This window comes from Manacus vitellinus, unplaced genomic scaffold, assembly GCF_001715985.3.
Source record: "Manacus vitellinus isolate BGI_N305 unplaced genomic scaffold, ASM171598v3 scaffold_2_pilon, whole genome shotgun sequence".
Lineage (NCBI taxonomy): Eukaryota > Metazoa > Chordata > Aves > Passeriformes > Pipridae > Manacus > Manacus vitellinus.
This window is the reverse complement of record NW_021940208.1, coordinates 49,009,735-49,036,837: the sequence shown is the minus strand read 5'-3', so window position 1 is coordinate 49,036,837 and position 27,103 is coordinate 49,009,735. Positions and strand designations below refer to the sequence as shown.

Below are 27,103 nucleotides of genomic sequence, written 5' to 3'. Positions count from 1 at the left end.
CACTTTCTAGTGTATCACTTCAGTAGGGTGATTGAAGGGAACTGGAACCCAAGCTGTTTATTCCCCTGGCTGTCAGAAAGTTTTCCTTCAAGGGAAACATTTCAATTAATGTTGTACAAACCACAATGGCAGTGGAGACCAGCCTGAAGCCAGATATATATGGGTGTCAGTTAAATTCATATGTCAAACATGGCTTTTAATTATAGACCTACAACTGCAAGTCAGTGGTGTTTGAAGCATGCTGGTGATTTCAGCTTCACTTTGATAAACCGTGATGTCTGAAAGTGAAATGAGAGCCTACAGGTAAAGGTATGCACATGGGCTCCACATGCTTCAAACTGTGAATACAAAAGGTCTGTTTGCTCATCAACCAGGAAGTCCAATGACTTCTGTTCCCTTCATTATCTTCAAATTATGGAAATTGCATTCTTGAGAAAGTAAATACAGGGTAAAGTTGCCTTAGAGGTCTTCTAGCTCCTCCAGCTGTAACCTCTGTATATCCTGGTTGAGACCACAAGCTCATTCTTTGGGCAGTCCTTTTTGGAGTGCATGTTAATGTTTGAGTGTGCATTTTCTTTCTATTATTTTTTTGGTAACTCACCTCCTGGCTATTCATGGATTTCAGTGCCATCTGTAAAGTCCCTCAATTTATCAAGACAAATGTTTCTCAGATTTCTTAGAATATTTTTAAGGCACTTTTGAATTAGTGTCGAAAAAAAAGGACAACCATAATGATTTCCAGACAATGGAGAAAAAATTGTCAAGCTGGCATTGATATGGTTTTGTGGAATCCTTCAAATTTAATTATTTGAATAGTTTCAGTAAAATAAAAAAAATAACTGTTCACCATTCAATTCAGTTGGAGATAACATTATTATTCCAGGTAGAAAAAAGTATCTTTCCTCTCTTGCCTATTGAGTATTCTATTCACTCTTCCTGTTAGCAAGAATCATAGTAGCATAGCACTCCTATTAGCTTAGTGATATATGCTTTCTATAACAGTATTCTTAGTACTTGAGAGTTTTTACTTTGAAAAACAGAAGCAAAGTTTTCATTCAACAGCAGAAATTTACTGATGGAAATATGTTATTTCCAGTTACAGGCAATTTTCAGGTTTTTTTAATGACAGCCAAGAGGCAATTAGGTGGTTTACATTTTCCAGATTTCTCCCTTTCACTTGACCAAGAAAATTTTTTTTTAATTTGAATTTTTGATGCAGGTCTAGGATCGCAACAGCAGTGCAGCTGAAATTCTTAAAACTCACCATTGCTGAAGCAAAACTATAGCTGAAAGTACAAGACTGAGATCAGCCTGACATGGTATGCTGAAATGCACCTTTGGAAACAAGGGTACCTGTGAAATGTTATTACAAACTGCAAAATCAGTTAAAAAAAAATTAAAGACAAAGGGGTTTTGCTACATAACATAGAATCATAGATTGGAAGGGACCTTTCAGATCATCCAGTTCCAACCCCCATGCCATGGGCAGGGATGCCATCCACTAGACCAGGCTGCTCAAGGCCCAATCCAACCTGGCTTTGAACACTTCCAGGGACATCTAGAGTTCTGCTTCAAGAAATATCTAAAGACATTTTTTCCTAACTTACACAAAGATATTGAATTTTCTCAAATCCATCATGACAGACCACCTTTGCTAGAAGCTCACTGTCACTGTAAGAGGATCTCGGCTTGGCCAGCAGCATGGGTGCCCCAGGGCATCTGGAGGATTCCTCCTTATCTGGAAAGCCAGTCAGACCCTGCTTCTGCTGATCCTTCTGGACAGTGAAATAAGTTCGTGTAAACAAAAGTCCTTAAAAATTACAGTGTTGTTCTAGAAAAATTATGAAATCTGGACAACCAAACATAGCAGTCAAGGTCTCTGAAAACTGCCTAGAAATTTTCATTAAAGTGGAAAAAGCAACAAGGTCTGCCTTGAAAAAAAAAAAAAGAATGGTTAGGGTAGATACAGGTAATTTTCATTAAATGAGTGGAACTAAAGCCAGTTAAGGGATTGTGATTCTGTGGTTCACAGTGCCTGTTAGATGTGCAGATATGCTTAAATTCTTGATAGTAAACCCTAGGAATGGCTAAGGGCAAATCTAAAACCTAAAGTAGTTCCTTTTAGTTTAGCAATGGGAAAAAAGTCTTCTGGAGTTGCAATACAGCACAATTAAGTAAAGAACTCATCTCTCTCCACTGACACTATATGAGAATAATAATTTAAAAACCTAGTATCCACATCTTGAGATCTGATCTATCTCTTGTTTGAGGACAGTATCCTAGTAGAGCCAGGATTGTTCTTTACAAACATAATGGTTGGGTCACCAGCATCCCACATCATTGGTATGTTGGGAGACAGCTGAAAAGCTTGCCCACAAGCCTGAATATGGCTTTTTGGTCCTTCTGAGGTTGAACCCACCTCCTTCCTTGTAGCACAGTGTTCAGAAGAGAGAGATACCTCTGTACCCGCAGAACAGGTGCTTCTTGAAATTTTTTGGTGTCTAAAGAAACTTTCCAAAGATGCAGTTAGGCTCCTGATGAATTTTATTGTGCACAAACAAAATAATACTGGGAATTAGCTGCAATAGATTTCATTTCTTGTGATAAAAAGATTTCTAGGCATGAAATTTATAGTTTTTTGCTAAAATTCTTGTTCCCCTACAGTACAGACTTCATTCATTTCCAAGGCTTAGCACAGAAGAAAATTGGATAGTAGCTGTAAAACTTCTTCCCAAAGGCCCCATTTCTGTACAGCATACGTTTAAAACTTCTAATACAGAGCTAATTTTTGGGGGGTTTTCTGGTTTTTGGGGTTTTTTTTTCCTTCAACTTAAAGGAAAAGCAATACACTTATGTTTAAAAATATAGTATATTCTTTAATGCAGTAGAGTAGCCCCATGAGAACTGTTTTTCTGTGTAGAGATGGGCACATATATATTTACACAAATATTTCTCATCAATGTACATACCTGTATGTGTCTCAAGAGAAATAATCTTTTAAAACTCTCAGTTATTTCCCACTAATTATAGAAAAGTACTCTGGACTATTTGACTTCCTCATTAGAACATGGTTTTTATTTCCTTTTCAGAATTCAATTGAAAAAGGTGCTGATAAGGGTTAGATAAAGTGTTAATTGGGTTATATTGTATTTGTGGGAGAGATGGAGAAGGAAGGTGAAGTTCTTGCTCTGAAAAAAGAATGGAAATGACTGCCTGTCCTAGACTTCTCACTGCTGTGATAATATAATTAAGTGCAAATAATTACAGGGCATTTCACTTATATGAAAAGTATTATTGGCTCCTACTCAAGCTCTTTTGCCATGCTGTAATGACAGTGTCTGCAAATTAAGTTTATCTATAGTTAACAGGGTGTTCCTCCACTTAAGAGCAACCCTTACATGATGATGGGATTCAGCTGCCTACCACTTATTTTTGTCACTGAGCCATAGTGTCTTTAGGAGATGCCGTGGTGGCACACTGTGAGCTCAAGAGCTGCTGGACAACATTTAGATTCATTTAAGCTAAACCATTCTGTAGAAAAGTCTCCAAACAGACACCTGAAGTCCTCATTCAGGTCTTCTGTTGAGTGTGGGGTTTGTAGTGGCACAGGAGCTGTAAGATTTTTCTGCCCATCATCTGAATTGCCACTGAGCTATGGGGATTTATTATTTATCAAGTAGAGATGTTAAATTATCAAACTATTTTAAATAAACAGCTTACTTTGACAGTGCTGTACTGAAATGAAAATTACTGCAAGTAAACAACCCTGAAGTAGCAAATATTTTGGCTACAGAAAATCCAATATGCCAAATTTGTAAATTATTTAAATAAAAATAAATGGCTTTATAATTTGATGCTGCACTGCTATAGAGACTATTGTCTCCTGTTTGTCAATATGCATGGATTGTGTATGTGGGAGCACCCAAAGATGTGATTTGTCTGGTATAATGTAAGTAGCAATACAATGCATTGGTGTGGGGTCACTTGGGCATTCTATGCTCCTGGGCAAATATCTTATAATTTATTAATCAAGCACATGCTCCTTTAATTTTCAGAAGAGGAGTGCAGTTTTCAGCTAAGCCCATGCTGATATTAGCATGGAATTTGTCAGGTAAGGCTGTGACAGTTTTGTACTATGACCAGGAAGACTTTTATATCTGGGTTGCCTTGTGGTCTGAGCAGCTGGATCAGGAGTCAGACACTTTTCTGCAGGTTTGGGTTCAAAATCTTTACCCAACCTCATCCCTCTTTAATGGAAAGCTAAGATGAACAGGAACATTTTTCAAATTTTAGTAATCAATTGAAGTGGGCTTCTTGATTAGTACTTCTTGTAGTCCTACCAGACTGCTTCTCATACTTTCTATGACCTTTCCAATATTTTCACATTTGCACATAATATTTAAGAAAAGATTGGCAATAATGGTAACTAGTAAGTATGTGTTGATAACTGCCTGCCCAAAAAGATTAAAAGGGTAAATGAATGCCAACTGAGGGATTAGCATTAGCAAAACACCATGATAAATTTAGAACCAGTCTGAGTAGAGGAAATAATGATAATCAGAACTTCCTCAAGTGTTTGGCTCTGAAAAGTACAAGACAGAAAAGGAAAAGGAGTCACTAGTAATGAAAGCAATGAAATAAGGCCACTAATGATGATGAGCAGTCAGGTGAAATTCTGGTTGCAGGAAGACCAGGGTTGATGAGTGGCATTTGAGGAAAAAGCAGTTGTTTCTTCTTATGCTAGCTCAGATGTTACCAGCACCTGTCAGTGACACGACTTATAGGAGCTGTCCTTCTTCCCAAACCTGCACGAGTTGACTTTAGATACCTTTCCCTTTCCCTCTGTATTTTACTGCAGGAAATGTATGCTTAAGTGCAATATTCTGCCTGAAGTTTCACTGGTTTTCCGAGCTAGGTGGTTGTGAGCCAGGAGCAAGGTGGAGAGGAAGAGCAAGCATTTTTTGATAAAATGCATAAGCCCCCAGGTGAGGCACAGAGAGCACTTTTAGTGAAGGGGGACCAGTGAGGAGGAAGGAGTTCCTCCAAACTTGGATTTTCATGAGATCTCAACCTCTAGAAAACCACATGTATTTTAAAAATGTACCTAATGAAATAATTTCTAGCCATTTTGTTATTCAATCTTCTAGAAGATATCTAGAAGATAAACTCTCTGTCCAGAAAGAATCTCTATCTTCCAATTAAATCACAGTGTCTTACGGCTCTCTTGACACTCTTGCCTATGTGTTTCTGAAATACTGAGCAGCACGGTGTGATGATTAATAAGATGTTTTGTTCCATCAGTATGATTTTTTGCCCAGACAGTTCTAGTTGTGATTAAAGCCAGTGACACGTTAGAGCTGTCTTCAGCTCCCAAAGCAGAAACACGTGCCAGTTCCTCTTTGGCTTCCACACATAAGAGGAAGCATTAGTGATGCCATAGGATTGTGGAGCAAGCTTTTGTTTATGTCCATTAATAGTTTCTTTAAATGGCCTCTGTGCCACCAGCTGGGAAGCCAAGGAGAGATGTGTTAGCACAGACCTCTTCCAGTCTACGTGCTGCTGCATGTCCTGCTGGGAGCAGACGCTGTCTGGTTTCCCAGTTACCCTCAAGCAGTGACCAGACTGCTGCCCAGGCCTTCTTATTTGCCTTGGATTAGTTTGCAGGTTTCCAGTCTCTGCGGACTGAGCATGTTCTTCTCCACCTTCCTAAAATTGCATGCGTGTGATGTGCTATTGAATAACAATCTTAACCATGAGTAAATGTTCCCAGGAAGTAAATTGTGATAACTATTGCAACTGGGCTGTTGGGGTACTTGGTATGCTGCATCTAACTCCTTTATAAAAGAGCAGGAATACAGTTTTATATCTCCTGGAATATTAATTGCTCTTAAGAGTTTTGGAAACACCTCCCAGGCTCCAGTTGCTATAGTGATAGGTGTAGTATGGAGATGTAAATAGATTGTCTGAGCAATACTAGCCAATCATCTTTAAATTTCACTACTCACAAACCAAACAACTATAATTTGTTGGCTTTTTTTTTATTTCCTCTTCTAAAAACTGTATTATCCCTGGTCCTATAATTGAAGCCTTGTGGACTGTATTCATGAGTCTTGAGTGCAAATCCTGCTGTCATGGACCCTATAGTCTCTCTATACAAATACAACTTGGAGCATGAGCTGACGACCATTAAATAATTAAATATATTTTTTAAATAGTTAAATATATGTTTTTGATAATTAGTTTATTCTAACCTAGAGGAATATTTCTGCTTTTTCCTCTGTTACAGTGTGCGCTTGGTGAAGCTGCATAGTAAGCAACAGCACCACTTCAAACCTTGAGATTACTCAATGTCAATTGTTTTCAAGTGCTCACCCAGCATATTTATGTATAGGGAGGTATCTGTGCTAGGTACTGATGGCTTGCTGGCAGTATAGATCCCTGTGATATTATACACAAAATAAGAGAAACTGTACATTTATTTGTATAAGTTATTAATGGACATGCTGCTTACAGTTGTAACTCTTGATCACATATTTACTATTCAGTATTTTTTCCACACGCGAGGGCTTTGGGGTTTTTTACGAATTTCAGCAATTAGCATGAGATGATTCTCCTAGATGTTCTTTATGACCAGTATAAAATAATTAACCTTATTTAATCTTATTTATTTTCAACATCATAAGTTGCAAGGGGTCTCTTTGTGAAGGTGCACCTGTCTCTCAACTGGATACATAAGAAGAGTTGATAGCTAAAATTATGCAAAAGAGATCCTTTATATTCTCTGCTACCAAACATATATATTCTAGTGTAGAGTTTGTTTCCTATGTTCCAGAAGGATGTACTCATAACCTAAACAGACCAGGACATATCATAGAATCATAGAACAGTTTGGGTTGGAAGGGACTTTAAAGATCACCTAGTTCCAACCCCACTGCCATGGGCAGGGAACCTTCCACTAGACCAGGTTGCTCAGAGCTCCATCCAAACTGGCCTTGAACACTTCAACCCTCTGATCATCTTCATGGACATGCTCTGGACTTGCTTCAACAGGTCCATGGGACACCAAAGCTGAAAATAGTACTCAGTTGGGATCTGATGAGAGTGGAGTGGAGGAGAATTACTTCTCTCAATGCAGCTATCGTACATACTTTTACTTGGTGGATATTTTGTCTCTCTGGCATAAGTGAAGTGTTTTTCAGTGACAACTTGTATAAGGTACTTAAATCCTTTCTGAATAGTTCCTGTGGATTTTTTTTTTTTTCTTAAGATGCTGGGGTTGTTTCCTGGAAGACTGAAGGTGTGCGAGAGGCTTTGCATGAGAAAAAAAAGTTGGAGTTGGAGCATGGCGGTGAGGAGGCAGAGACAGCACTGAAAGGTGTTCCCCATGGCTACGGCAGCCAGCCTGCCCTAATGTAGGCCATTGCCTAGAATAAAAATCTTTCTCAGGGCATCTGTGGAAAAAATGACAAGTATGAAAATTTGGCTGATGGAGATGTAGTCTGAGGAAATAGGACATTTACAACAACTGTTGTTGAACAGCGCCATCCAAGGCCACCCAACAGCTGTTTAATATTGAGGTATAAGCAGAATTCTCAGTGAATAAATATCCTGCAATGGTTGTAGTTAACAGTACCTGAATAAGCATCCTGCAAAGAATGTAGATAGCAGTACACAGAGGCAAAAAATAATCATCTGGAGCAAGGACCTGTAGTGAAAGCTGTGCAGTCATAATATGTTTTTAATGCCTTTGCTGCCAAAAGCTTCAGACAGCTGGATAATGACTCATCAGAAAGCCTCTTGGAGTGATTCCACAGTTCTCTGTATCCTCAGATTTTGGTGCTGTTTTTCCCCTAAAAATGCCATCAGCTATTTAGTTTCACACTGGTTGGCCAAGCAGCATGGATTAGCATGGGAAAAATTCAAACAGTGAGACAGTTTTATTTTGTCACTGCTCTTGATAATATAGGACAGCTTGCAAAATGTGTCGGAGTGTGATACTTTGCTGCTGGAGTTCCACAAAAGTATCGCTTGTCAAGCAGCCACAAAGGCGCTCAGCGCAGCATCTCATCTGAGGGCCAGTCTCACCTGCCCCGCGGTGGAGGTTTCAAGAGGATGCTGATCCTTACCAAAGTCAAGATTTTGAATTTGTGAAATTGTTTAATTAAGACCAGCAGAAAGCCTGCTGGGTAGTACATCAATTAGTTTGCCACTCTTAAGGTGCGAGTAATAATTTTCATTTTACTTATTTACCCTGGTCCGCCAAGAGTGAGATCTAAATGATCTTTAGCTCAGTGAAAGAGACAAAGGATTGCTATTCTTGCAAAATGCACTTTGAAACTGTCCAAAAGCCCCAGAAAGGGACCAATTTTTTTGTCTTCATAGAGTGGGCAGTATATTACCCGCTTACATTCATTATATGTTAGGGCAGGAGAGCTCAGAAATTTGCAGGACAAAAACCTCACTGTGCTGCTTATGTACTTTGTCTAAGAGTGGCTCCATTTTTGCAATAGCCCACTGTTCTTTTATTTCCTCAACTGTAAATTGTATACACCTGAACTCTGATTTGTTTCTGATCTGAGAATTTTCTCCTTAGGTACTCTGTAAAAAGATGCTCCTTTGCTCCCTCCCACACTTCCAGAATAACAGCTTTGTTACTTTGTCCTGTTTTTTGTGGGTTTTTTGTTAGCTAAATCTGCTGTCAGGCATTATGGGGTGATTGTCTCCAAAATAGTAATTTTTCTGCCCTGAAAAATTATAATAAATATTGGCAACAGTCCTAGCTTCTGACTGTAAATCATTACAAATCTTATTTCTCTATGTACTGCTGCACATATGCTACAAAATCCTTGAGAGGCTTCATGTCCCAGGCACAAAAACTATCACAGTAAATATTTAGTTTTTTGGCTGTGGAAGAGATGTCAGGAAGGGTCCTGCACCTCTCCATCCTATTGTTTCCATGTCTTTGCTTCTGTCTCGGGAAAGTGATGGATAGCCAAGAAGTCTGTGTTTTCCCATCTATTTCATTGTTGAGAATTGCTGTGGGTAAAAAGCTAGTGTTTAATAAGGTAATTCTTCTGTACACCTTGGAATCAGATTTTCAGGTGGTTGATGAATCCAGGGCCCAGGAAGCATAGGTGCTTTTGGAAGCTGTGTATCTTCCCTTATCTCCAGACCCAGCTGATGCCCTCACCCAGACCTGGAGAACTGCAGAACATTGGAAGGTGACATTAAGGCATTTGGTGCGCACAGGTGGGGAGTAGCTACAGGCACTTAGAAGAAAGAATGGTACAGAAAAAAAAGGGTAAATAAGAGAAGGTAAGCAGAGAGTGTTAGGCAGGCTTAGAAAGCTTTTATCTGAGTGGGTATTTTGAAAGATGCAAATACGCCTTTGCTTTTACTTGTCAATCTCGGGTTGTTAATCTCAGGATCTGCCTTTGCTTGTGTTCCAGCAGGAAGATGGGAATAGCAGCATTTGCTCAGTTCTGTGAAGTAGTTAATAACATATAACACAAAAACCTACCTTGGTGTTACTCATTTTTGATTGAAGAACATTAGAGTACTACTGATATATTTAAGTGTCATCTTAATAGAATTTAAAGGAAAGATTAATTTAAGGTGATACTACAAACAGAATTCTCAAAAATGTATTCAACCTCAGCCATATGTTGTTTTAAAACTGGTAAGAGGTAATAGAAGTGGGACAGTAGGTTGATTCTGTCGCTATCTCTTATGGTACTATACAGGGTATTAACAATATGGTGAATAGCAGTCTTAGGGCTGATACACTGCAAAAGTTCATCACAAATCAAAAATAAGCACAATGTACAGATAATTAATTATTTATCATTCTTTCCAATAATTAAATATTTTTAAAATAATTTCTTTCTAAAGCTATAAAATTAATCACGAAAAGAATGCGAACAAAAAGTGGTGGTAAGTCTTTCTTCGGCTGAGATTTCACTTTTGGTTTTCTTGAGAAGCAGATTGAAGACGTATCTATAGACATGTAGAGCATATGGGTTGCCACTAAAATATGTGATTTGAAATTACATGAATAACTCGTATTGTTTGGCATTGTCTTCACTGGGCATTCTTGTTTTTTTAATAATATTGGATCTCTGAGATTGTTAGATCCTGCTGGATGATCCTTCTAGTTTTCCTTTTTTTCTTGGTAGTTCAATTAGGAGGAGATACTTATTTAAGAGGAAATTCCACATGTTTTAAAGTGAACATTTAAAATTTGAATAGTTTGGGTTAGAGTACAGTAATTATATCTCATAAAGTCTGATTTAAATATGGCCTGAGTTGGAAATGCCTTAGAAAGTAGTTAATGCATAACCACTTTGTTTTTGGCACAGCACTGCATTGTTCCTCACAAGTCATTGGAAGTCATCGATCTAAAAATTATGAGATCTGAAAACAGAGAACAGGTATCAAGTTTAATTTTTTTCTTTCCTTCCAAGCACTTGTGTCTGACTGTTTAGCATCTTTTTAACAGCTGTTTGAAGTAGAACTTTTAATTACAGGAGAGCTGAAATTCTCTAGTAATTGCTTGCTACCAATGTAGAAAGTAAACTAATATAAATAATAACAGAAAAAAGCATTAGCAGCATCCTCTCATAGGTGACTCTACTTCAAGCAGTAGTTGGACCTTATGAAGTCACTTTCAACCTGAGTTTTACTGGAAGTCTGCTGCTACAGTTAAACAAGCTCTAACAAAGTTCCAGGCCAAGACCAGCCCAAGTAGAGCCTAACGCATCCTAAGTCTTGTTCACTGGCCCAATGCACAGCTGGTGGCCTGATGGAAGCAATTACCACCCTTACCTGTGTCCACTTCTGAAATCACAACTGGACCTCCTTTGCCTCTAGAGAAGAATGGGGAAGCCGATTATTCCACTCTTTTTCTTGTAACTGTAGTAAGCATAAAGGGTTAATTGGGAGAGGACATACCTTCATCCTTCTTATTTTTCCTCCTCACAAGTCCTTCTGTAGGGCTTTTCTGAACAGGTAGCTGTTAGCAATATTTTGTAGGAAAATAATTCAGCTCAACTCTCCAAAAGCTTTTTTCATCAGTACTCGGGTCTCATTTACTTATCAATAAAATCCTTTTTTTGCAACTATAAAAGAATTTACCTCCATGTATGTTAAACACTGTCTTGATTTTACACCAAGATCTGCTATAGGATTAAATAGAGTACTAGGACTCATGGTCCTGCATTATGTTCATCCTTGGTGCTAATTGCATTCATCCTATTCTGTTAAGAAAGAAGATCTTAGGTGACAGAAATATAGTTCTTGCTGGGTCCCTGATAAGCATTTACACTGTACAGCAGAGGATGTTTCAGATTGGTTCATGAAACTGCTCTGCCATGAAACTTGCACCAGTTCTTTCCTTGTGGGGAATTATGACAAATCATTCAACCACCAGCTCAGCCTGGCTCAGGAGTGGCACTGTAGATGGGGGGTTTGGGTAAACAGAAGGTCAGTGATCCTATGAGTGAATCTGTGGTTGTAATGCTGGCTTTCTTCAAACCCAAGTACCTTTAACCTTGTGATTATAAAAAAAAAAGGTATTATTTTGTAATTTTATTCCTATATTTGAAGAGAGACACTTGAAACCTATTATAAATTACTAAGGACATCCAAAACCAAAGGCAAAATATAAAGGATCTCAAGTATTCTTATGATGTCTTTAATGCTGTGCCATGCCAATCGAGAGGTAAAGATCACTGTGGGTTTGGGTACTCGTATTTGGAAGAAGGAGCACCAAATAACAGCGTGGTATTTATTGTTTGTCCAGTGAAACCTGGACTTACCTCTGACAGTTGAGTGCTATGTTCTGATATAGAAGTAATAGCATCTCTTTCTCCCATTAATACATCATCTCTGACTTTTATATCACTGATGTATTTAAGCACTGAGGCATTCAGAATCCACATAGAGCATTGCTCAGGGGATCTAAAACACTTAATGCTACAATAGAAAAGAGGTTTGTGATTTGGGTGGATTAGTTACTGCCTATTTCATTTTGGGGGTTTCATATATCTTTCAATAAGTTCTTGTAAATCAGTTTAATGAACCAGTTTACTGCCTGGTGTCCTGTAGTTTTGATCTTATGCAGTATCTCATATATATTTAATTCATATCATAAGTTGTGTCCAAATCCAAATACCTCTCAGTAGGTTTGTAAGGAGGTGCACAGGAAGCAAGACAGATACACATCACTGGAGGAGGAACTACATTTAATTCAAACTTCAGATGAACTCAGAAAGACAGTTCAGTGATGCCTAACCTGGCATCAGTGATGTTTAGAGAAGAGACAGGCAGTGGAAGGGAATGTTTTAGCAAGGGATTGTTTTTGAGGAGGCATGTAACTTTTAGAATGGAAAGAGGCCTCACTACTTTACCAGAACAGGTGTTTAAATGTATTGACTTACAGAATCAAATTATAATGCTTTCTCTGTAACAAATCAAATGTGATTTTTTTTGCCATTAAGGAAATGGGGATCTGACCTTTCACAAGAAAAAAGTTGGATCGTCTTGTAGTATGAAGAAAACAGAAACACAGAAAAAAGTACAAATGTAATGGAACAAAAGAATGGGACATTAAAAATTTTAAAACAATCCAGGACCATTTTTAAACTTTATTCTTTGTGTTCTAGTTTTAGATTAGCTGCTATATTTTGTCTTTTTTTTTCTTTTTATTTTAACAGCACAGCTGACCTAATTCCCTTCACTGTCTTTCACATCATGTGCAGCTAACTTACTCATGGAGAGTAGTATTTTGTGAAATAAGTTTTCACTTTAAAATAAATATCTTCATTATGAAAGTATAGGAGAGAAATTAATTCCAATTCTGGCATTTTGCTTTAGATTAGGTTCCAAATATCAGATTTCCAACTGTGTCTTTCTCAGTGGCAGATATAGGTGAGGCCATCTCCACGTCTGCTTACAGGAACAGCTTTGATAAATACCTGGAATACTTCATAGAGTACCTATCTTAAGATAGTAATGTTTTTTATATATTTTAGTTTATATATAGCATCCCCCTAGCATCAGGTATACTAATTAAGGTTATTTATATTTATAAATGTTTACAGGTTGGGGCTTTGTTATCCAAGGCAGTGGAGAGTTTTTAGGCTGCTGTTTTAATGAAAAGTAAATATAATAAGCACTCTCTTGAGTGTTGTAGGGCCTCTCTATTCTTCATGAAGAACAGTTGTTCTGTAAGTAATGTACCTGTAGCTTCTGAGCCTTAGAAAGAATCAGAGTGCCCAACAATAGGGAATTCAATTCAGATGAGATTATCCATATCAGTAATTGAATGTTCCTGATTTTCATTTTAATAAAATAAATTATAGCTTATAACATTTTATGTTTCATTAAGTAATTTCATGAATGAGAATCATAAATATTACATTTAGACAAATAAAACATTAATGATTATAAATTATTCAAGGGTACTTTTACTCAGCTCTGTCTATTTGGCACTCTGCTCATTGGAGAGCCAATCCTGGAGGATTGACTCCTGGTAGCAGTTTCAGCAAATCAGGCAAATCTTCAGGCTATTAAAATAGATAAGATTATGCTAATATTATAATTTTTGCACAGTGTTTAGCTTTTCATTTAAAAGGATGTAAACCAGAATGTTATTAAATAATGATTTCCTCCTTTTTTTTCATTTGCTGTTTAATTTTTCTTTTTGAAGCAGGAAAGAATATGTTTCCTGAAATACAAGTGGTAATTTATTTGCTTTTAAATGTGGTGGTATCTACGGAAGACTTTATCCTGAGAACTAAACAGGGAGTGACATGAGAAAAAAATACTCCACATAAGTTAAAAATATGTAAAAATTAACTTGCTTGAGGACATGATTTTAGAAGTGAAATCTAATAAAAGCATAATAAAGAAATGGCCAAGATAATGAAAGTCTGGTATCTGCTGAGTTTCAGTGAAGGGAGGGAGAGTCTATTTAAATATTCATAAATTGAGCCATGAACCAGAAAGGAACAGGTTCCTTCTCCCACCCACCATGACTAGTGGCCTTGCCTGGAAGAATCCAAAAGGAAACGATGTTGAACATCCATCATGAATCAATTCTTTGTCTGGGAGGCTAAGGTCTGAATTTACCACTGCCTTGCCCTGTGGCCAATTCCATGCATACCCTAAAATCTGTGGTCTGGCTGTGCACCCTCTGGACAGGTGCCAGGGAGAGAGGCTACTCCCTGCCCCAGCATCATGTCCCTGCTTCCTGCATGACAGGCACATGTATCCCCAGCAGGATGTTCCTGAAGACATTGCCTTTAATGACATCCCTGTAGTGTCCTCATGGTGTGATCTGTTCATCCCAAATTCAGGACCTTAATTAAGGGCCTTTGAAGATCAATCTACGTGTTGGCCATTGCTTTTAGGTGATGGTGGGCATGGTATGGCACTGATGTGAACACCCAGAGAGTAATGTTATGTATTTACTGCTTGGTACTTGCTGAAATCTCTGGCCAGGGAGCTGTGTAATTCTTCCTTTAATCTCAATGTAAAATTTAACTTTTAACCAAAGAGAGCAACTCACTTGCAGTTCTAAAAGCACATATACTTTTATCAGACATGCAAGTAATTGAAATGTTTACTATTATCCCCCAATGAGGACCCTGAGTATTTTTATATCAGTTTTCTGTGGAGTGTAGTATTTCAGAATTTTACCTCTACTTTGAAACCCAATGTAGATGAGATTTGAGTCAGTCATGTCTAATAGATACACAAGCTGAGGTACCAAATAACTTTTTGGTGAAAGGTATGCAAACTGTGTGTGTTGTACAAGTTGTGAGCCTAAGCAGTGTCAGTCAAGAAATAGATACTGTGTGCATAGAGAAGGGAGATTTTACTTTTTTTTTTTTCAAATATTACACCACTTTGTTATTATTGATAGGAACAAACAAATAAATACTTTCAATAGCATTCTAGAGGCATTGATAGGTTAGAAAAATAAAGCAGAGAGGTTTTTTTCTCCCTTTTCTTTGTAAGCATGACTCCATTTAATTCATTTCAGTTTCTAAAAAAGCTTTACTAACAGAAGCGGGTTGGCTGAGGCAGGGAATGCATGGTACTCCCCTGGATATGACCATGAGCAAATATCCTGCTCACTTCAGAGCTCTGATAAAGTGGTTTATACAGAATTCTTTTACAGTGTCAGGCTGCAACCTGTGGTAGCTTGGTTGTCCTATGAACATACAAAAGTGTCTGATTTATTTCCTTTCGCCATTTCTGACTGGTTAATGGTGTGATGCCATTCCAAAAAAATACCTTTTAGTGGCTGACATTTTATTTCCCATTAATTGCTAGCTAAAACACGAGACAAAATGGATTTTCTTTTGTCTTTTGCATTGATTCACTATACAGCTTTTGAATGTTTGGGTGTGAATCTCTGGACTTTAAGTTTCTTCTGAAAATGGATACTTGAAGTAACAGCTGTGTAGGTGTATAAAAATTAAATAATAACAGGAATATATTTTTAGATCTCTGAATGAACTAAAATATATTAAGCAAAAAGATGGTTTTTTTGTGAACATTGCTATTTGCATGAGACACATATATAATACACTAGCAAGAATTTTAGGATTTTTGTCTACATTTATTAATTTCAGGCAATAATAAATAAATAAATTAAGGCAACTGTGCTCTTGGGTCATCTTTTCTGGGCAGACATTATGTGGCAGCCAGCACTCTGTTGGGTGTCCCATACTGTGTGCACTCACTTTTTATGTTTAAGTGCAACAGTGCTATAAGCATCCATCTCTATGAAAGAATGAAAATGCGCAAACCAGGAAACAGTACAGAATATTTAAGAGCCTGTCAGCCTGTCAGGTTTTGGCTGTCTTTCAGATTTGATATTCATCATTTTCTGTCTTCTTGTTGGAAAAGGAGAGAGGAAAGGAGAACAGAGAATAGATTTCGAGCCTTTTGTCTTCATATGTGGAAGCTGCTTTGGAAGGAAACAGGGAAAACCTGTTGAATATTTACAGTTGTGCTTCCATGCTGGAAGGACAAAGATGGGCAAAAAGATTTACGTGAAAGAAGCAAGAAATTGCTGTTTCTCCTAAAATACGTATTTGCTGTATAAAAAGAGTTAAGGAACAAACATCTGAAAGTTGTCTCTGCTCTCTTTGCTTCCTATCCTCCAGTGGTCAACTGCAGCTTATATTGAATCATGAAAATAAGAGAGGACTTTGCTAATGCATTTTTTCAGAGAACTGGTTATATTCTTTACAGAATAGTTTTGCCTTACACAAGTCTCCTCAGACTGAGGTTCCTCTGAGCTTACCTTCCATGTTCTTCTTATGAACACCCAGTGTAAAACAGCAAAAGGTTAAAAAAGATGCATTAGCAGGAAGTTCTAATTGACCTACCCTCCTGACTTTTATTTATTCCAGCCCCTGTCTTTTATAATAGTTAGTTTTTAGACGGTATAATTCATTCACTGACAGGTCATAAAAAAAGGCTGCAAGTAGAAAAACGAGCTCACAACTGTAAAGAAAAAAGAAACAGAAAAGAGTACACTAAAGTAGGCCATTTCTTATAACTTGAATGTTCTTGCAACTTTTTCTAACTGCTCAGCTTGTAAGTGACACCCATTTAAAACTTTCATAAATTCACACATCTTTTGGAAGGAACATGTAGAACTGAAAGAGCCTAAAGTGAACCTTACAAAATACCTTTGAATTTGCATCTATTTATGTTTACTTTTGCATTTTTACATAGTTATGGATATGTCATATTATCATACTCAGGAAGGTCTGCAAAAACACCATATATATGAAAATATACCATCCCGTCTGACTTTGAACAATAGTGTTAAAAACTGTGATCAGTTTTCTTTATCCAATATTTCAGTGTATTGGAGAGGAGAAGAAATTTCATTAGTGGTAAACAAATAGAAAAAAACATCCTCCTTGGTTCTTTTTGGGTACTCAGCCATTTAAATAACTACTTTGCTCTTTTCTTTATAGTTTGTTTTATTTGAGGCATTTGGATTGCGGGAGGTTGTCTACAGAAATGACTGTACGTGTCTGAATGAACTTGTTTCAAAAAATTCCACTGTCATTTGGAAAGGCTTGGTCTATGACTGAGTGTACTCTGTATGCCTCCTGCATTATTCATCCGTTGACAGAATGGTGGATCCATAGGCAACCCGATTAGAATTCCTTCCCCAGCCCATCATGGTTTGTTTCAACAGCTATGTTGTTAAATCCTTCCTTTCAGTCTCTTTATTTAGTGCTGTCCCATTTTTCCCTTGGCGCTGACCTTTTCTAGCTGAGAACCTGGTGCTATCTACAAGCTGATGAATTGTGGCTGTTCTCAGTGAAAGTGACCATCAAAGACAGGATGGTTTACTCATGCTCTTCTCCAAAATTTCTCATAACATACTGGAAGAAAACATTCCCTACAATGCATGCAATTTCTCTTACTTGTGCCTTAGTGCATCTGTCTTTCTTACTGATACTGGATTTCTTTAATTGTAGGTGCCGTACAGGAGACAAAAGATGTCTTTCTGTGTTGATACAGCAAGAAGTTATAGTTGTTTAAGCTGAAGCCTTAAAGCAGATTTCTACTGCAAAGAAAGGGAAGATAGCTGCTGAGGATTAGGTGGTGAGGAGATTGAATGTCTCATTTTAGTGATACAGGGATTCTGGTTCCATTTCCTTTAAAGCCAAAGATGTACTTAAGCCAAAAATTACACATTTCTGTGAGAGCTCAGAGTTGAACTGAAGCAAAAATTAACTTCACTCTCCTTTCTATGTCTGTGAGGATATTATACTTGACCATAATCTGTAATATGTGGTGGTTGTTGGTGTGCTGCAGCCATTCTAAATCCATGGTTAAAAAATTGGCTTCTTGATAATACTTCTAGAATTAATTTTGCTTTTTTTATTCAAGTAAGGCAACACTTTTTTAAGTGGTTCTTCTCTTGAGCATTTGGTGAAGTATTCTAGTTTTCACACAAGTGCCATAAAGACAGTTTTGAAAATTAGCAACCTTTTCCAGACTGCTGACCCAAACTCTCCCTCAACTTTTAACAACCTCTACTCTTTCACTCCTAATGTGAGGATTACATTTCAGATATTCCTGATGGACTGCATTTCACAAACATTCGTTCATTTTTTTGAGTCAGTTGTACAACTTTAAATAACATATATCATAAATGCTTATATCAAGGAAAATTTGTTCTATTTCAGCCACGTCCCACTGAGTTGATGACTCTGAATTGTAGGTAGTGATCAAAAAAAAAAACCTGGGCAGTGCTTGTAATAGCTACTATGTAGAAGGAGAGAGAAATATATGATATCTCCTTAGTGTATATAAGTAGCAATTTGGGATCATTCTTGAAGTTATTATTTAAAATTTGCTTTTATCTGACATCATTGTTTAGTCTTGCAAATGGTAAGTTTATGTAAGTGATGAGCATGTACTCTGCTTTCCATACAAAATACTATTGCCTTTAATAAATTATAGTTAAATATGGCCATATCTTCTAGTTTAAGCGAAGCAACCTTTACGAAACAAGGAAATTTTTGTAATCGGAGCTGCTTTATGTTTTGTTTTGTCCTTATTACTCCCTACAACTATCTGAAAGGAGGTTGTAGCAAGGTGGGAGTCAGACTCTTCTCCCAGACAACTAGTGACAGGGCAAGAGGAAATATCCTCGAGCTGTACCAGGGGACTTTCAGGTTGGACATCAGGAAGAATTTCTGCACAGAAGGGTTAAGCATTGGTACGGGCTGCCCAGGGAAGTGGTGGAGTCACCATCCCTGGAAGTGTTCAGGAAACAACTGGACGTGATACTTAGTGCTATGGTTTAGTTGACAAGGTCTTGTTCAGGAAGAGGTTGGACTTGATGATCTTGGAGGCCTTTTCCATCTTTAATGATTCTATGATTCCAATCTGGACATAAAATTAAGCCAAATTTGGGCTGTATTTAGTATTGAAGTTGGATTAGATGGTCTCCAGAGGAACCTTCCAACTATAACTATTCTGTGATTCTCTTAAACATGTAGGTATCTGTTCAAACTAATTTTTGTTATTTTTTCTTTATGTATGCTGTGTGGCTTTTGTTCATTACCTTAATTTAGGTTCTTATGAATGTAAATGAATAAAATAATTGCTACATTATCAATATTACCATTCATATCCCCACTAATTAGAATTCCAGTAAAGTAAGTGTTAATATTTGCAATAGCATTGATTTGAATATAATTTTGCCTAAATTTAGACAGAAGTTGTGTTTTGTTTCTTTACAAGCAATGATATTCACATGTTCAAGTCTTTAAAAAAATTTAAAATGAGAGACAGGAATTGTAGCTAAAAATTTTGCTTTTACATGCTGACATCTTTACTGAACTCTCAGTGTTTCTTTAAGAAGAGTCATCCCTGGTTTTTACCTGCATGATATCAACTCCTATTTTTTTAATTTTCTTTTTAAGTCCACATATTTAGTAATCTTCCAGAGGACAGAAATAACATCAGCTTAGAAAAGCCAATAATGGTGTTCTCTGACTGTTGTAATCTACTAAGGAAATTTTCCATCAGAAGATGGCGTAAAGTGTGAAAGTGGTTCAGAGTATTTGTTGCTTTCATGGGGCATCTGTAGGATTGCCAAGTTCAACTAGTACTGCTGTATATTTTGAAGATTTGTTAGTAAAGTGACCTCAAAGTCTGTAGTGGTAGCTAAAGTCCTGTGTTCCTTGGTATCTTATGTGGCCAGTTTGCACATAGAAAATTCTGCCAACTTTGCTTGTTCTTGTTTTTATGTTTAAAAATTATGGGTTTTTTAGGGGGCTTTTAGGCCCAGATCCACTAAATGTCTTCTGAACGTACAGGAAATATAATATAAGTTTCTCCTTAATCCATAAGGTAAGTAGCCATGTGTTGCTGTGTTTTCTGCCATTTGAAGAGGAACTAATGCACAAGATCATTTTGAACTGCAGACTTTTGGCCAGCTTAAATGTTGGAAAAATTTGATACTATATTTGGGAAATCTTTAGTAATTTTTTTTCTTACACTGGCATTTGTCAAATAGGTATACTGTAAGAAGGTAGTCTAACTCACCTAATTCAATGTGCAGCAAGTCAGAGAAATATCAATTTAGATGTATTCCAGGTCTCATGTGCAGGAGAAGCCTCAAGATCTTACAGATTTTGCTGCACAAATATGTTTATGACAAGGCCTTTTGCCTTTCCACTGTACTGCAGCTGTTTTCTGGGATCTCATCATTTCACACCTCATTTCACACTGCAGCATTCTCCCCTTCTCACTGAGAAATACAGTGCTACCCCCTGTACTTTGATTTAGCCATTTGCTACTGTGCCATATTATTGATTGGCATTGAGGCCTAGCTTCATCATGTCAGACTTCAGCCTCTGATTGACAGAAAGACATTACTTGGTAGGGAATTCATCTCAATTGTCATCTGAATTACTTTCCAACATTCCTTATATCTCCATGTTGACACCACAAGTAACCTGAGCTCTGTTGTTCAGGCACTCCCAGATATGAGAAATGGATAATGTGTGTGGGAGTTTATTTTATTTCTTTTGTGTTTGGTTCTTAAATGAAGTAGATTCTGACGCTACCACGTGATTCCATGAGCAAAGCCTCCATCATTATGGAGTAATACAATGCTGAGATTTGGTGACACTGCTGGGGGCCCAAAAACTAAAAACTCCACAATAACCGAACTTTTGATTCCACAAGTTTGAACCCATGATCTGTGTGTTGTGATATGTATTAATGCTACTGCAATCAGAAGATTTAAAATATCTCCCCATAGGACTCACATCAAGCAAAAACTTGATGAGAATATAGCAAAAATATCCAAGTGAAAATCCTTCCTCAGCATGATGCAGTTTCATACGTCCTTCCTTTCCCCAGGACCCAGGAAGCTGTATCAGATGGCAGTTCACAGCCAAAACCTATTCCTGAGGTTTTGGAAATTGGCAGCTGGTATGCTTTTTATTTTTCAAATGTTGCTGTGGCAGGATAAAGCCATTTTTTGTATAAAACTACACGTTAAATCTGGGCATTGACATTGGAAGAGAAATCCTGAGCACAAGTTGTTGTTTGCAAGTGATGTCACTTCTTAATACAAAATGTCCTGGGATCAAACCCCGAAAAGTCATTCTTGTAGGGAAGATCTAAATTATCCATGTCAACCAGATGCATATTGGATTCCTTCAGGTTGGATACAGATAGGGAGATAGCCTAGGGGAGTGCCTTCACTATTGAGTTTCCCTTAAAAAAATACTATTATACTGCCTTTCCCTCCAGCGTTGGATTTGAGTCAAGTCACCTGTGGATGTTTTTTTTTAAGTTGATGCTGTTTAACACATTGGTAATTTTCTGATAGTTCTTACTGGGTTGAGTCTTAGAGATACAGATTTAGATTTGTCTAGGTACATGCAAACATGCACAAATAATATCTTAGATGTTTGCACAAACAATATCTTAGGTGTTATGGGTACTTTACTGAAGAAAGTATAGACCCTTATAGCTTTTCAGCCAGCTGAGATGGTGTCTAAGGCAAAACTTTAGGCATCACTCTTAACTTAGAAATATTCAATTTCCACCTGAGCCCCAGGGAAGGTGGACCTTTCAAAAGTCTCCTTTTGACTAACTCTTTCCTCAGAGGAGCTGATGGCTGCAGTTCAGTATGGTAATTGTCAGGTGCCTAATTTTCATTCATGAACACTCGCCACATCAGTAGAATTATTATTCTACTTTAAAGTAACATATATTTAAGGGACTTTTTGACTGAGAGTTTAACCCAGCAGAATTGCATCCTAATATACTGGATAAAAGCAAACCCTGTCCAAAGCTGTTACACTACCCAGATGTCTGGAGTTGGATAGCTGCAGTATTTTTAGGCAGAGTACAGTATTCAGGTTTGACTGTTCCTTAAACGGGAAAAAAAATTTATCAGACTATTACTGTGCTTTTCATAACTACATAATAGTAATGATGCTAGTTTGTCCATGAGTAGACAAGTAATAGCACAGAAATAATCCATTTTTTTTCACCTGGTAAATACCTACCATTTCATATGCTATGCACTGTCAAAAACATATGGCCCATGCCAAAGAAGTCAAAGAGGAAAGAGTTGGGTTTGATTCAGAGAAGGGATATGATTTGAAAGAGTCTTGTTTAAGTATGGTAATGGATATTGTTAGGGTAAAACACACAAATAGCATTTAGAGGCAGCCAACCATCTCTAGTACAGAGGAATACAGAATGACAAACAGCTTTTGTTTATAGCAAAAAAAAAAGTGAATATTGGCTAAGGAGTAGTGTTTATGGTAATTGAGCTTTGCAAGGAAGTAAAACTTTGTGGGGAACACAGGGGGTAGCATTTTCAGTGAAGTAGGTAATGAGGAGAGCTGTGTAGGCATTTCCTGATTAGCATCTGCTGTTTCAACAGCTGAGAAACATGACTCGCATGTAAACGCTTGTGCTAGGTTTTAACAGGCATTCCCTCTAGCATGTCACTGCCTTCTGGTTTCATTTTCAGTCGCCTTGAGCCCTACTGTGATTTGAAATCAGTGGAGGAGAAAGGAGACTAACACAAACAACAGGTGTCTTAAAGTCTTGGAACAGAGAGAGAAAAAGCCCCATGGCAAAGGAGAAGGTGCAGTTAAGGTGTTTCCTGTCATTAATATTCAGTGCTTCTATTACAAACTGTATTCGCATTTATGCACGTGTGTGTGTGTGTGTGTGTGTGTGTGTATATATATATATGCAGTTGTGCACATAGGGGGTAAAAAGGTTGTAGTACATAAAGATGCCCATTGCACATATCAGAGAATTTTTTTTTGCATCCTGTGAATGAGTGTGACCTATAGACACTAAGTGTACTGGCTCACACAGCCAAAGCAACCCATTTTAAGGCAGGCTCACAAGTCATTTCCCATATGCTACAGCAACTGCTTTTAGTCTGTTGCTGCATAAAATACATTAATTCTTTTTATCTGAGGTTCAAAGATGTTCCATAATTGAAAATGCTAATAGTATGCCTGTTGTTCATCAAAACAGCTTTGCTTACTGGTGGTAACTTAAGCCATGGTAATATGAACACTGTGTACGCCATCGTATAGAAGAACTAGGTTGTGCACTAAATGACATTTATTGCAGATTCAGAAAAGTCTTTCATCTGTGCTTTTTGGTATGGGGAACTATGTCTTTAAGGACTTTGATTTCCAGAAAGTAAATCTGTGATAGAAAGAGCTGTGAAATTCTTACAATATATAGGCAGCTGGGGATGGCATAGAGACCCTGAAAACATGTTGCCTGCTGGGTGTTAACTCAGTACTGAATGGGGCCAGGAAAAAAAGAAATGAATAAAAAATACTGTGAACGGAGAAGTGAAAAGATATGATGTTTTCAGATTTTTTTACTGCTTGGGAAAGATAACCAAAAGGAATATAAAAAGAGTATTCAGGGTTGAGAACTTTGCTCTCTGAAAGCTTAGCAAGGTAAGTTAAGCTTTTCCCTCTTTTCCACGTCTACCTCTTCCTTTCATGTCTTATTTCTTCTACAGGCTTCAGCAGATGGGTCCACAGACAGAAAATCACATCACACAGAATCTTATTTTCTAGTGATATTTTAAATGAATTTTTGTTTGCTTATTAACTTGCTGGATTTTTCAAAGAATTTTGGTAATCCCTATCTCAATGTATGTTCACACTGTTTATTTTTTCACTTACGTATGTTATTAAAATATATATCTATGTTTAAATTATTATTTTGCTACTGCTCTGCAGAAGTTTGTATTTAGATTAACCTATAGAGAAAGTTTTTTGACAACTGCTGTTTCTAAATGTGATTTCTGAAAAATATTCCACTTTTGGAATGAATGTTGAGAAAGTCAGTAGGAATTATTTTTCTTTGTCCAGGAATTTGTACATCAAAATAGTATTTTCCTGTGGTGTTTCAGGCCATGTGGATTCCAGGGTATGATATATATCTTAATATATTAGTAGCAGCATTTTGAGCTTCGAATATTAGTTGTTGTAAACCAGAGGAAGTTTGCTGCATTTACCATGTTAGAACAACTGTCATCTCATTAATGCTATTTTAGCATAGACTTTCTTAATCTTTATAAGAATATCCTATCTGAAAAAATAAGCACAATAATAGTTATTCATGTATTTTGAAATTTTTTTTATGTCTGTATAGCTTCCTTTCTACTTTGAAAATGTACTATCCCTCTTGCACAGATGGGAAAACTGAGGCATTCATGGAAACTTCACCTGGAGGTCTTCCAGAGAAAGACAGAACTCCTGTTCTCAAAGCAGAACCTTATTATAAGTCATATATTAAACTTATCAAGAGGTATTTGTAAATTAACTAAACAGAAGCCGCACTTTAGAGATACCATTTAACATTTACTTTTCCTCCCACAGGAACTTTTTACACCAGAGTGCAAATTCAAGGAGTCCGTTTTTGAAAATTATTATGTAATCTACTCATCCATGCTCTACAGACAACAGGAGTCCGGGAGGGCCTGGTTCTTGGGGCTGAACAAAGAAGGGCAGGTCATGAAAGGAAATAGAGTGAAGAAAACAAAACCAGCAGCTCATTTTCTACCCAAGCCATTGGAAGGTGAGGCTCAGTCCATTGCTGGTAGACCCTCCCATAAATCTCACAAGAAAAGGGAACGATTTCTAAAATGCCCTTTCTGAATGTGTGTGCCTTGCACAGGGGCCATTACTAATGACAGTCCTAAAGATTCATGAAGCAGTTTTGTGCTTCAGCATAGTGATGATAGAAAGGGCATATGTAAAAACATTTTTCCGGGGATTAAGAGGTCATTCTACAAGAAAAGAACTCTTTTGTGGAAGTGCATTGTGCTACTTTTAAAATATTCTGTTGGTAGGGACAAAAGCTGTTGTGAGTCTTGCATTGAGAAAATAGTCCTTTTATTAGGCAGAATGAAATAATGGATATTGTAGGATAATCGGGAGTTATATAGGGAATGGATGAAATGTCAGCATTTCAAAGTAAAAGCTTTCTAATACAAAACACAAAGGTCTCTTTATGAAATAAATCATGCTGTGTTACTTTGCCAATTGGTGTAACGTACATAACTTTTGTAAGCTGGCCTTTAAACCAAGATAGAAGCAAATAACAGTCACAGTAACCTTACACACATTCTCTGAAAAATGCATCCAATTATATCTTGGAACTTTTGTCTTATCCTATGCATTCTGCAAGCCTCTATAAACCTATGCTGTGTTTCATTTCTTGTCCTGATGGCACTCCAAATTTTACTGTTCTTATTGCTACACATAGCTTCAGTCATTCTGAAAGTTATCTCATCACTTAACATCTGAAAATGTCTGAGTAAATTTTTGATTAGACAATCAGTTTGTTAAATATTTTAGTTTCATCATAAAGAAAGAATCAGAATAATCTAAGTTTTGACTTCATTTTTGAACTCAGGTTGATGCTTTCTTGCTTTTCTTGTCTTGTAGAAACTTCCAGTAGTTCCATGAGCTCTCAACAATATTAACACTTTATATCTTGATTCCCTTATATTAAATAATACAAATTGCTAAGAGGGAAAGCCATTGAATTTTTAACAGAGATGCAAACTGATATGGATTAGGAAAGAAGTTACTCTTTTTCAATAATATTTGGATTATCAGATTATCAAAATAGCTTAGACAATGCATAGAAATGATTTATATTGCTGTAAAGAACTGCTCAGAGACTCTTGGATCTTTGAGCAGCAAAGGTATTTATTGACAGCACCAGGAGCAAGCATGGTTTGCACCACAAAGAACTTCTCAAAGGTTTCACACAAAAGTAGTTTTTATACAATTTTCATATATGATTAAATGTGTATTCATGTGATTACAACAGCTATCTATACATAATTATAACAGGTAGAGTATAGATGGAGCTCAGACAGGGCTTGGAGTGGTGCTTCTCTTGGCCCTCAATCTTGGTGGGAGATCCGCTCTTCCTCCCTTGAGTCTGGGGTCTCATCTCATCTTCCGCATCTTGACCTTCCTACTTTTCTGTTGTTCTCGATCCACTCACTGGAGCTTGGAGAAAGCCTTGGCTCCAGGCCTGTTTCTCCTATTCGAATGTCTACTTTATCTTACTGCATCCGAATTTATTACCTCTAGGCCTATTGTATGCTTCTTCTACCATTCTTTTAAGCTTTAGTCCAGTAGGCAGAACAGAACGAGCACAGATCGTTTAGATGTTGGTAGTTTCTTAGCAGGCCAAGATATGTCAGTTAACTCTTTTAGGCCTGGCTCCTGTTTCATTGCCTATAAGAATCATCAAATATGATAGCTCTTCTATATAATTCCTTACTTTATAGTTCCACCTCATGTTGTTCAACTTAATAGTTGTGTAGATCACAGTGTTATTTCATCAAGATCTTCTAATTAATCAACTAAGTACCCTAAACACAGTTATGGGGCACTCTGAAGACATAGATCATAACCAGCCTTATATACTCTAAAGAAGACATTTAATGTCAGTCTTCTAGAAGCCATAAAAGGATGTAGATTATGTCACTGGAAATGTTAGAACAAGTATTTGATTAGTTAATGATGCTATGGGGCCCTTCATATTTATTATGAAACTTCACACCACTGGAGATCAAGGTCAGTACTTTGATGCTCCAGCCTCCTACTCTAATTAGCCAAGGGATGAAGGAATTGTGCTCTCTATGGCAACACACAGCCAGTCCCAAAGTCATAGTGTGATGATTAATTCCTTTGGCTGCTTTGACATCTCTTTTAACATTGCTCTGATATAAATAAATGCTACTGAAGTTAGGTATAAGTGGAAATATTACCTGATTCAGTGACATGGAAAATGAAATTGAATTATCCAAGAGCATTAATCATTAAGGCAGCTTAATGCTGGAACTGTGTAATTGAATACATGTATTTTTCTCAAAGGATTTGAAGTGGTTAGATGGGAACTGAAGCCCCGGGGCAAACGTTTAATTCCTCTAAGAATTCAGTTAGTAGTTCAATCTGAAGTTTTCTGCGTTTCTACATTCAGTGGAGATCAGTGGTTACTGCATATGTTTTTG

At 37.2% G+C, this 27,103-nt stretch overlaps 1 protein-coding gene across 3 annotated transcripts in view; it reads left to right on the top strand.

Moving 5' to 3' along the window:
* FGF14 (fibroblast growth factor 14) overlaps positions 1-27,103 on the top strand; it is a 391,534-nt gene that overhangs the window by 361,979 nt on the left and 2,452 nt on the right. For all 3 annotated transcript variants that reach the window (XM_018071441.1, XM_018071440.1, XM_018071444.1), the window contains one exon: positions 24,447-24,645. In XM_018071441.1, coding sequence (XP_017926930.1) covers positions 24,447-24,645 — 199 coding nt within the window. The remainder of the gene's footprint in view (positions 1-24,446; positions 24,646-27,103) is intronic.